Source organism: Lithobates pipiens, unplaced genomic scaffold (assembly GCF_037356315.1).
Source record: "Lithobates pipiens isolate NorthernLeopardFrog02 unplaced genomic scaffold, aLitPip1_a1.2 Scaffold_8, whole genome shotgun sequence".
Classification (NCBI taxonomy): domain Eukaryota; kingdom Metazoa; phylum Chordata; class Amphibia; order Anura; family Ranidae; genus Lithobates; species Lithobates pipiens.
The window spans coordinates 499,152,810-499,165,082 of record NW_027507903.1 but is presented as its reverse complement, the minus strand read 5'-3'; the positions used below and the strand labels follow the sequence as shown (position 1 = coordinate 499,165,082).

At 46.2% G+C, this 12,273-nt stretch overlaps 1 protein-coding gene across 2 annotated transcripts in view; it reads right to left on the bottom strand.

Moving 5' to 3' along the window:
* The window catches only part of NUP205 (nucleoporin 205), a 133,404-nt gene that overhangs the window by 56,228 nt on the left and 64,903 nt on the right, over nucleotides 1-12,273 (bottom strand). The window contains exons 23-27 of one of the 2 annotated variants that reach the window (XM_077469197.1): nucleotides 10,739-10,853; nucleotides 9,120-9,269; nucleotides 6,532-6,603; nucleotides 5,965-6,122; nucleotides 5,793-5,873 (exon numbers count right to left, since the gene is read on the bottom strand). In XM_077469197.1, coding sequence (XP_077325323.1) covers nucleotides 5,793-5,873; nucleotides 5,965-6,122; nucleotides 6,532-6,603; nucleotides 9,120-9,269; nucleotides 10,739-10,853 — 576 coding nt within the window. Of the gene's footprint in view, nucleotides 1-5,792; nucleotides 5,874-5,964; nucleotides 6,123-6,531; nucleotides 6,607-9,119; nucleotides 9,270-10,738; nucleotides 10,854-12,273 lie in introns of both variants that reach the window. The other variant, XM_077469196.1, reaches the window with a different exon arrangement.

Genomic DNA, 12,273 nt, shown 5'->3' with positions numbered 1-12,273 from the left:
GAGAAAAGGTTCCTTTGTACCTAGAGACTGAATTTCGGAGATTCTCTTCGCCGAAGTTATGGCCACCAGAAAAGAGGTTTTAAGGGTTAATTCTCTGATTGAGAGCGTTCTGTCAAGTTGAGAGAAGAAATCTAGAACCAATGGAAGGTCCCATTTGGGGAATCTAGGCTTCCTTTGTGGCCTAAGCCTGACTGCTCCTTTGAAGAATTGTTGGACCAAGGGATGATTGGCCCATGCGACTCCAGAAAAAGCTGAAATTGCTGAAACCTGGACCCGGAGAGAACTAACCGAAAGGGAGATATCCAATCCTGATTGCAAGAAGCTTAAGACGTCCCGGACTGTCAGGGTATTACAGGAACTGGACCTTGAAGACAAGTGATCTGCAAACTTCGCCCAAATTCTCTCATATACCCGGTTAGTACTGCTTCTTCGAGCACTAAGAAGAGTGGGAATGACTTCTTCAGGACAGCCTAAAGCCTTCAACCGTCCCCTTTCAAAAACCAAGCCTTTAGGCGCAGGTGATCCGGGCAAGGATGTAATCTCGACCCTTGAGACAGAAGGTCTGGCCTGGATGGTAAAGGAATTGGATCCCTGACACTGAGGAGCATCAGAAGCGGAAACCAGGGTCTGTTGGGCCAATAGGGAATTATGGCTATCACTTCTGCTGTCTCTGACCTGAGTCTCCTCAGGAACTGATGAATAATAGGAGTTGGGGGAAAGGCATAGGCCTTGTGGAACCACCATTTCTCTGTCAAGGCATCCACCCCGTAGGCTTGAGGATCCCTGTACCTTGAATAATACTTCTCTAGTTTTTTGTTGCAAGGGGAGGCAAACAGGTCGACTTCTGGGGAGAGCCCCATCGTCAGGATCCAGTTGAACACTTCCTCGTGGAGAGACCACTCGTTGTTGTCCAGAAGTATCCGGGAAAGAAAGTCTGCCTAAACGTTCTGAATCCCTGGGACATAAGATGCTGTCAGATCCTTCAGGTTCCTCTGAGCCCAGGTCATGATCGGTTCCACCTCCTGGAGAAGGGATAGACTTCGGGTACCCCCTTGCCTTCTTATGTACGCCACTGCTGTGGTATTGTCTAGCCTGAGTGAGACCGAGGCTCCTGAAATCAGATGCCGAAAGGCTAGCAGAGCTTGAAAAGCTGCCCTTAACTCCAGGATGTTCGACACCGTCCCTCTGGAGGGGAGAATCCAGGTGCCCTGAGCCACTTCCGCCAGACAGTGTGCGCCCCAACCCCTGTTGCTGGCATCTGTTGTTATGGTGACCCATGAGATGGGGAGAATGGAATGGCAGTTGCAGAGATTTTCCCGTTGGAGCCACCACAGAAGGGAATTCCTCATGGATAAGGTGATCCGAATCAGCTGGGTTTTGCTGCCTGACCATTGATGAAGGAAACCCTTCTGAAAGGGCCTCATCCTCCACTGTGACCACCTCACCATCGGGATTGTCGCTACCATAGTGCCTATAATTTTCAGGCACTGGAGAGCCTGGAGACGAGAGGCAGAGAGGGCTGGACGGATTCTGTCCCTGACCACTGACAACTTCTCTTCTGGTAATGAGATGGTGCCTCTGACAGTGTTGAATAGGGCCCCTAAGAACACCAGCCGCTGAGATGGGACCAGCTGGCTCTTCTCCAAGTTCAAGATCCACCCAAATTCCTGTAGGGTGGAGATGACCTGCTCTCTGTGTACCAGAAGTTGATCCTTGTCTTGAGCCAACAACAGAAGGTCGTCTAGGTAGTGATGTAGACGAATCCCTTTGGTTCTCAGAAGAGCTACCACTGCCAACAATACTTTTGAAAATACACGAGGAGAAGTTGATAGCCCGAAGGGAAGGCAAGTAAATTGAAAATGGCTTTCGCCCACGGAGAAGCGGAGATACTGCTGGTAATTTACTGCAACTGGGACATGAAAATAGGCGTCCTTGAGGTCTATGGAGACCATCCAATCCCCTGCTTAGACAGATTGTTGAATTGTGGATAAAGACTCCATCTTGAATTTTTCTTTTTTGATAAAACTGTTCAAGTGGGTTAGATCTATGACCGGCCTCCAGGCCCCGCTCTTTTTCCGGACCATAAACAAAGGAGAGTAGATTCCCATGCCTCGCTGAATGACTGGAACATGGATAATGGTGCCTTGAGCCAACAAAGATTCCACGTAGGCTAGAAGAATTAGCCTTTTTTCGTCTGAGGCCGGGAGAGAGGTGGGGACCCATCTGAGTCTGGGAGATTCCTTGAAGGTCCAAACATGACCTGAGGAGACGGTCTTGACGGTCCAGAAGTCTTGGATCGAGGCCGCCCAGACATGGCGAAAGTGTAAAAGACGAGCCCCCACCTGCCCTGTCTGAGCGGGCCCAACCTCAAAAGGATTTAGTTGGTTCCCTCTCTCCCTTCAAATCACTTTTTGTAGATTTTTTGAAAGAGGATTGTCTTGATTTCCAGGACCTGGAAAATTCACGGCCTGGTCTGTAACTGCGAGCTTCCCTGGCTCGTTCCTGGTACTGTCTCTTTGGAAAAGACCTTCTCTGGGCTTGCAAACGCCGGTCCTGGGGGAGGAACCCCGACTTCCCACCAGTGGCTCGGGTAATAGCCTCATCCAACTTATTGCCGAAAAGGGAGGACCCTTCAAAGGGGATGCGGCACCATACTTGTTTAGAGGCTGGGTCTGCCAGCCAGGGGCGGAGCCAAAGAGCCCGTTTAGCCTTAACAGAAGAAAGCATCACCCGAGCCACCAGGCGTATAATGTCGATAGAGGCCTCCCCAAGAAAGGCGGAGGCCAGCCTAAGCTCTTGGATAGGGGAGCTCTTAGCTGTATCTTCAGAGATATTTCTAAGTGTCTCATCTACACTATCTGTCCATATCTCCATTGCTTTGGACATAGCGGCCAGAGCTAGCGCTGGCTTACAGGCCATTCCTGCTGTGAGATACACTCTCTTCAAATCAGCATCAATTCGTCTGTCCAGAACGTCCTTAAAAGACACGGTATCCTCTAAGGGAAGAGTGACATGTTTCACCAACCTCATGACTGCTGCGTCTACTAATGGCGCTGACTCCAAATGCTTCACCTCTTCTTCATTGAAAGGATAGAGTTTCGAAACCTTTGATAGCATGGAATTTATCTTCTCCACCTTGCCCCATTCATCTGTGATAATCTCACCTAGCTCAGAGATAAAAGGAAAATTAATCCGTTCCTTCTTTAATTGCTTAAAGAATTTTCTTTGTTTGGAAGGAGCAGCCACAGAATCTTCCCAGTTCAGTGTCTCTCTAACAGCTCTGACCAGAGGAGGCAGTAGAGCGAAATCAAAGCCCACACAGGGATCACTTTCATCAGAGTCACTGTCAGATATAACAGCTGAGGGGTGGCTATGCGCAGAGGATTCCCAAGTATCCTGCAACTGAGTCTCCCTTCCTGGAGAAAGTGGCGGCTCTGCCGGGGGAACATAGGACTGGCCCTCAATATTTCTGAGGGACTCCTTAACAACTTTTTCCACCAGGGTTTTAAGTTGTTGATCCGCGTCACCCCTTTCATTGAAAGCCTTGGCGTAGCAAGGGTCGCATAAAGATTTTCCTGCCGGTACAAGAGCTCTACACCCCCAACAGGCACTAGCTGAGTGACTAGATTGAGTCCTCGAGGAGTGCGATCTTTCTTCACTACGGTGTCCTGATCTTGAGGAGGAACCATAATGTTTAGATTTGGAAGAGGAGTGCCGGTGATGCGACTTGGAGGAGTCGCTAACAGATAAATACCCCTCCCCCACCAGACCTTCAGGTGATCATTAGAAATACCTTTTATGAGAGGGTTGGCCACAAGCAGGCGGTAAGGAATCCATGTCCTCAGCGATATCCATACGCGCTGAAAAGATGACAAGGGATCAGTGCAAGGGACAGGGAAGGGATAGCCTCCCTATCCCAGAATGCCACTTACCAGTGGATGCAACACAGAGGCAGGGGGAAGTCACCGCAACAGCCCACAAGCATTCCCAAAGCTTGCAGACAAATTCCACATTTAAATAGCCCGCCCCTGTGATGTCACCGCCGTGCCTGTGCGCATTCGCGAAATAGCGGCAATTTGCCGCTATCGCGCATGCGCGAAACCAAGCCTCGATCTCAACCACGTTCGCGCATGCGCAGTACGGCCGAAAACGCAAACCCGGAAGTAGAACGGCGGCTGGAACGCGGAAGAACCAGCCGCCATGCCTGCACACACAAACAAACAGAAACAAACGAAGACAGATAATAAGATACAAAAACTGCTGCCATAAAGAACTTTTAGAACCTCTCACCACTCCCACCACGATCGATCACTCGGCCGAAGATAAGGTAAGATGACACCGGACTTTCCAGGGGGCAAAACAGGTCACCTGCTAATAGCTGGCTATCCGACCAATGCGCAGCCTGCCTGCCAGTGGCCAGGACATGGGCTTCTTCACAGCGCCTCTTCCACTGCCCACTCCATACCCTGCTAATAGCTAGGGCTTAGCGGAGTAATGCGACTTTCCAGACCCAGAGTCGCAGACCGGCCGACCTCGATCGTGGGGATGATAAATCTTCAGGTAGGAAGACCACTTCTGGGTCCTTCGGAGGAGGACAAAAAAAGAACACGGCCAGGGGCAGGGAGCAAAGATTTATGGGAGTAGTGTCCTATGGGTAGTGGAGGCGGGACTTAACCCACACGTTGCTGCCATGGAGTCTGTCAGGAAAGTATGTTTATTCATAACCTGAAATCACTGTATAGCGCATTAAACGAAGGTCAAAGGCAACAGTGTCACCTACTGACAAAGGGGAGAAGCCACAGCTGAAACAGGAGGAAACCCATTTGATTCATAAAGACTACAAATTAGCCAGGCTAGCTACCACAGCTAAATTTACATGTAGCCCTGTTTAAGACAAGGGTGCTACACATACCTGATGGTCACCCCCTATATATAATTATAAACGATTTATATAGCGTTAACAGTTTACACAGCGCTTTACAATGTATAGGGGGGACAACACAATTACAGTACAGTTCAAGACAAAAGGTACAGGAGGGACCTGCTCATAGAGCTTACGTTCTAAAGGGAGGGGGTGGTACAAAAGGTAATAGATGCAGAGAATGGTGTGATGGGGTGGCCCGGGACAGTTGTTAGGTGGGTGTGGGATAGGCTTCTCTGAATAAATACGTTTTCTAGGTTCTCCTAAAGGTGAACAGGGTAGGGGCTGCTCGAGCTTGTTTGGCATAAAACCTTAACCATTAAATATAAGGTGGATCCTGCTTGTGGCTAGAATAGCCTCCACTCTACTGGGGAGACAAATTCAGCCAAAGGAGCATTTGTGAGGTCAAATATTGATGTTTGACAAGAAACCTGGCTCACAGTTGGTGCTTCAATGTATCCTAAAGTTTAGTAGTGTTGATTACAGAACTTTATGCAGGTCACATGACTTCCTCCACAACAAACTCAACAAACCATGTGTTATAGAGCTGGCACAGGGGCACAGCCATGCTGGAACAGAAAAATGCCTTTCCCAAACTGTTCCACAGGGTTGGAAGCAAACAACTGTCTGAAATGTCTCTGTATGCTGCAGCACTAAGAAGACACTTCCCTGGTTAACACCTGAACACCATAATTTAGAAGGCTGCTCACTTGCCCTCGCTGGCCAAACAATTTATTTTCTCCTGAAATTTGCAGTGGTCTCTTCCCAAAATAAAAACATACTGGCAGCTTAGTTGTATTCTTTAAAAACTGGTAATATAATACACGGTATGTATCACTGCACTAATCAGATGGCTAAACAGATAACTTACCTCCATGATTAAAGGTCTCTGCCCAATTGCTGCCATTCCCTGTAAGGCATTCACTTCTGCCAACAGAATGCGCTGGAGATGCTGACAAATACAGACAAGTTAGTAAGTGAACATGTGGCACACCTTTTATCATTAGAGAGAGTAGCGTTCCTAACAGAAAAAGTTGCCTTACCCTAATGCTGCAAACTGTCTGTCCTTGGCGGTTCTTGTGCTCACAGTTTACCATGACTTGCTCTATCTGGCTGCGGTCAAAGAAATCCAACTGTGGCAGCTCTGGGATCTCCTGGCCGAAGTCGATTGAGTCTAGTATGCTCAGAATCTTTCTACGGGCTACATAGACAATGATTGGGAGAATTAAAGTAGATTAATCAGTAACTTTACAAGTCTACATGCACATATGTGGGCATGTCATAACAAAGCAACAGTATGGTTTTCAAAAAAGCTCCACCATTTATAATTTAAAAGCCATCCTTGAGATCTGGTCCAGTGACTTTACCTAAGGTGAGAGAATACTGTCAAATCAGCAGCAGGCAGGAGGAAGCAGTTCTCCTCTACCCCAGTGGCCTTTGCTGTACCTGGAGTATCCTGCAGTGAACCCCATCTTCTCCACCATTCCCAGGTGGAATAATGGCCAACATTAGCAAAATCACTTCTTGTGAGCCTAGACAGTCATAGACATGCCCCTTGAAATATCTATTTTTTGTTCTACAAAGAGAAAAGTAGAAATCTTTTCTTTTACCTTTGGAGGTGGTGTCAAAATGAAGAAAAGCACTAACATTCCTGCTGTCTTCTTCCATTCCCAATTCACCGTCTGCTGTTTGAACAAAATGGAAAATTAGGATTGCACTCAGGAACTTAACCGCTTTCATAACTTTACATGAAAACTGTCAGAAAGCACTTTCAAGCTAGCTCCAAATTGGCTTCTATGCTTTGGCTGAAATCAAAACTGTTATTATACTGGAATAGATTTTTCGAAAAAATTCTATACACAAAAAAGCAGCTGTGTAAAATTCCTTGGCAAATGAAGCAAACACCTGTAATGGAAGAGTTAAAAAAGCAAGTTTACCTTGAGGTTAACCGCCAGGCAGATGTAAAATACATAAATTAAGGTGGTTATAAAAGGTATTTTTTTCTAAAATAAATGTTTATATTTACCTGCTCTGTGCAATAGTATTATTATTATTATTAGCTTCTCTTCTGGGGCCCCCGGAACTCTCCACAACTCGCCCCTTCTCTGAGTGCCCCCTTAGCAAGCCCTGTGCTGAGGGGTACCCATGAGGGTGCGCTAGCGAGCTGCCGAGAGCCTGAGCAGACTGCTTCCGCACCCCTCCACAGCCCAGTGCTGAAGTTATCGGGGGCAGAACAGAGAGCTGCTGACTGATAGTCACCAGCTCGATCAGAGGCGTTTGATCGCTCAGTTTTCCATCTTTGAACCGGCGGGGGACAGATGCAGCATCATACCCATGCTGCATCCACCTAGGGAAGTAGGATTTAAAAAAAAAAAAAAAAAAAAAAAAAAAAAAAAAAAAACACACACACCCCAACCCATACTTCTCTTTCAATCTCTGCTAGGTGCAAAGCCCAGACATAATAGGCTTTTCACACATCCTGCTTAGTATGTCCTATACTCCTATTTTTACATAAGGGGCAGCAACCATCACTACACAGAACAGTTAAGTAAAACATATAGCTAATAAAAGAGCAAGCGACTGGGAGGATTAGGGTAGGGATAGAAGTGCACTATTAACCACTTCAATACAGGACATTTATACTCCCTTCCTTCCCAGACCATTTTTTTTTTTTTTACACAAAGTTGTCAATTTCTAAGATATTTCTAACGCATAGCATGTATATAGCAAAAATTACACCCCAACACACATTCTGCTACTTGTCCTGAGTATGGCAATACCACACGTGTGAGACTTTTACACAGCCAGCCCACATACAGAGGCCCAACATTGAAGAAGGACCTTCAGGCGTTCTAGGAGCATAAATTACACATCTCATTTCATTCCTACCTATCACACTTTTCAAGGTCTAGGAGCACCAGGACAGTGGACTTACCCACAAAATGACCCCATTTTGGAAAGCAAACACCCCAACATATATTCTATGAGGCATGAGCTGCAGGTAGGTACTCGGGCATGCTGACAGCCAGGTGACAGGTACTCGGGTAATCTGATGGGCTACAGATAGGTATCCGGGTACTCTGATGGGCTGATGACTGGTACTCAGAGGAACTGTGACTGGTACCTGGGTACTCAGATGGACTGCGACAGGTACTTTGATGGGTGGTGACAGGTACTCCGATGGGCTGCGAAAGGTACTCGGGTGATGGTGATGGGTGGTAACAGGTAATCTTTATTGGAGGGGGGGGGGGGCTGTTTTGGTGAGTACTGTAAGAGGTAACTATACGTTAACGCAATCTCCTTCTCACACACGATCTGTGTGTGAGGAGGAGAACCCGGTAACATCTCGCTACTGCGGTTTGTTTACATTCTGTGACCAGCTGTGATTTGACACAGCCGGTCACGTGGTAAAGAGCCAGCGAGGACGTCATATGACACCCCCCCAGGATGGGAGATCCCATCTGCGGACGTCATATGACTATAGCCCGATATTGAATTGGTTAAAGCCTAGTACACACTGCTAGTTTTTATTTCTTTCCCATTCAACCTAGCAGGTTATGAAGGCTCAGGGCGGAGCAACTGTACTAACAATCCAATGTTAGTACAGCGATCTCTCCCTGCTGTTCTATTGTGTTCTGATAGGGGGATGCCCCCTGTGCTAGAACACTCCAGTCAGCGATCTCAGCCATAAGCTGAGAGAGTATAGCAGGAGCCGGTCGGCAGACCTTTTCCGGTCACGTACCTTTGATAGAAGCTCGACCAGCTTCTATCGGACCGGCTGCAGTACACACGGGCTGAATGCCGCCCGACAATCGGCCTGTGTGTACGGGTGCTTTTCATAGTCGATTTCTTGAAGACAATGAAATTTGTTCCACAGGGGACTTCCTATGGGGGAATGATTACATCACTTCCCTCAGATGGTAGCACCTCCATTACCGCTCACTACTGCTGATGAACAGACTAGGAAAAATAGAATATGGCCAATCCAAAATATGGATAATGAAACGGCAACACATATTTGCAAGCATGCACAGAAGCACAATAGTAACTTGCACTTTCAGCATGTCTGCATTTTTAAAAAGATGCTTTAGTTCTGCTTTAATGTAAACCTAACAATAATAACTATGAAAATATACAGCATGATTTAATCCAGTGCAGAATATAAAATAAATCATCATTCTGTAAACTTGGGCCTCACCTGCATATGGTCGCACAGGCATGTCATTTAGCAGTAAGCTAAGCAGCCTATGTGTATGGGAACGCTGGCGATTTAGGGATGTAATGCGCAGCTCAATGGACGCGGTCTTCATCAGCCAGGACATCTGATTTAGAGAGGCGATCTCATGTTCTGATGGGGCGGGGGAAATCACATTTATATCAGTACCAGACACAAGTACAGATCTCTTGCAAAATGGATGTTTTAAAATAAAAAAAATTGAAAATAAAATAAAAATTAGATTACATTAGAATGCACCATGTTAAAAATTAGAAGTAAGGGTTTGTTTTTGTTTTTTTTGCAGATTCATACTTACCTAGGTGGCTGCAGCACCGATCCAATGCTGCATCTGTCCCCCGCTGGCTCCAACACTGAGAACCGAGCGATCAAACACTGCCCATCACTCGGTTTTTAGGGATCCTTGAGAAGAGAGCTCTCTGCTCTGCCCCCCCCCCCCCCCCAACAGAACGCTGGGCTGTGAAGGGGGTGGCAGCGGCTGGCTCAGGCTCTCAGCAGTTTGCTGAGAGGCTGAGAATGGTGCCTGTTGAGGCATGTGGGTGGATCCCAGCCATATGGTCGCAATCTTGCCTGAGCCTGGACCGGCTCTGTGGCGTCGGGAGACAGTAGGCTTCAGCCCCTGTCTGCTGAAAATGGGTCAAACGAGTGCAGAACAAACTGCGCTTATGTGACCCACAATAGAAGTACAGACAAATAAGCTTTGGCTGTACTTCAACTGTGCTTAAAACAACCTTTCAGGAGAGGTTTTGCACATATTTTCCATTTATCACTTTATATATATATATTTAATTCTTTAAATATAACATTTATAAAAATAGAATATAAATGTATATAAATAATATAAACCCAACAATTATATAATATTTTGCAGCTCACAAGTCCTTAGATGTGGTGGCTGCAATAGTTTTCTTTTTCTAGCCAAAAACATTTTTTGTAAGTACAGAAAGAAAAAAAAAAAAAAAAAAACTGTGTTCACGTAGAATTCCTGTGTCTGTTACTTTCTGTGAAGGAAATGGAAATCTCAAGAACAATCTTAGCAGCTTTCTCAATTATCTTCTGTAAACTACGAAGCCACCTCCCTCTATGCCATTCAGAAGAGGAGGGGGCATTTTTCATCTAAAATCAGTAAAGTGGACTAGGACTCCACTATAGATAAATCTCTGTGGTTCAGAGCCAACTCAAATAGATCCCAAATCCTGCCCCCCTTTGCCCTCTATAGCAATCCTCTGTCACTCATTCCCTGTAATGGCTGCAAAACACCCATTGCTTCAGGGAACATATGATGAATTGCAAAGTCTGAGCACACAATGGAAGGGGTGACACTACCACTTTCCTTCAACACCAGCCGCCACCTGGCATAGTGGTGACAGTTATAGCAGAGGAGGTGGAGTATAAAAGTGAATTGGAATACAGATCATTTTCAGGGGGGAAGAGAAAAAAAAATATATATAAAAAGTACATTCTCCACATACGGTTTAGATACAATTAGCATTTCTAAATATTTCCTAAAGGATAGCAAAGTAATTGAAAAACAGGTTCACTTAAACCACATCACACTTTCAGCACCCATAAAGATAGCCTACCTGCCACAGAGAAAGGTAGGTGCTGCAGCTGGGTAATCAGGAAATCTTGACTGGTACGGAGGTAACGTAGGGTTGGGCCTGAGGTATCAGAACAACCGCATAGCTGGTAGATCACCTGAAATGATAATTCAGTGTGCGGTTAACCAATGGAACAAACAGATCCTTCAGTTTATAAAAAGGACTAACAGCTTTAAGCCAGCTGGCTCCATGACACTTACCTTTCCAGCAGTCTTAATAATAAACACTATTTTGACTGCTGTACTGCAACCTATGAATTCCTGTAAATGCCCAGCTCCTGACAATTCATAATCACAAATCCAATTTTCCTCTCCCACTGCTCATACTTTTGTTGCAGCCACAATCCCCCCACTGCTTCTTCTGTTGTTGCCACAACTAGCCTTGTGGTGGCATTTCTCTTTTTAGCGTTATTTTGATAGGCTTTTTAAAAAAAATCTCGGCTTATTTGAACTTTTAGGAGAATATATATATATATATATATATATATATATATATATATATATATATATATATATATATATATATATATATATATATACCGTATATACTCGAGTATAAGCCGAGTTTTTCAGTCCACTTTTTGGGCTGAAAAAAGCCGCCTCGGCTTATACTCGAGTCACTGAAATTTTGCCGGAGATGGAGGAGAAAAAGGGGCGGGGCCATGCCGCTGGCTGACGCTGGTGACTGCCCTGTGTAAGTTTACCGCTCAGCACCATCCCCTCTGCTGCCTTTCGTTCGGTACATTTTTTTTTTTTTCTCCATGTGCTGTACGGCTGCAGTGGCGGGGGGGACTATTTCTTCTATTTCGGGCGCGGAGGAATACATCCTCTGCACCCGCGCCGCACGCCGCTCACCGCTCAGCATTAGGATAGGTCACTGCAGTGGGGGACTCTTTCTGCTTTTTCGGGCGCGGAGGAATACATCCTCTGCACCCGCGCCGCACGCCGCTCACCGCTCAGCATTAGGATAGGTCACTGCAGTGGGGGACTCTTTCTGCTTTTTCGGGCGCGGAGGAATACATCCTCTGCCTCCGCTCCGCACACCGCTCAGCATTAGGATAGGTTGCTGTGTGTTGCGGAGTGATATGCCCAATCCTCTCTCTCTGCACGACTACCATAACAAGAAGCAGAGAGAGCAGGGGCCGGGCGATTCAGTCATCCTGAAGTTGAGGTGAGAGCCAAAAAATACCGTATGACACAAACTGACCTGCTTTTTTGATTACCGTACCTTAGTGATTAAAATCCTGTATGTATAGAATCCTGATTTTTTTTTTAAATCTTAAGCAATTTTGTCCTTTAAGGCTGGGTTCACACTGCAGAGGTTACGAGAACTGGATGTGATTCGCACTGCACTGCAGTGCAAATCACATGCGATCCTTGTGCGATGCGAGTTCAGCCATACAGATAGTATGGCTGAATTGGCATCGCATCCGGCCCAAACTCGCACAGGACCCTTTTTTTGGCCTGCAGCAGAATCGGATCACATGGGTGTTCACACCATGCGATCCGATTCCTGTC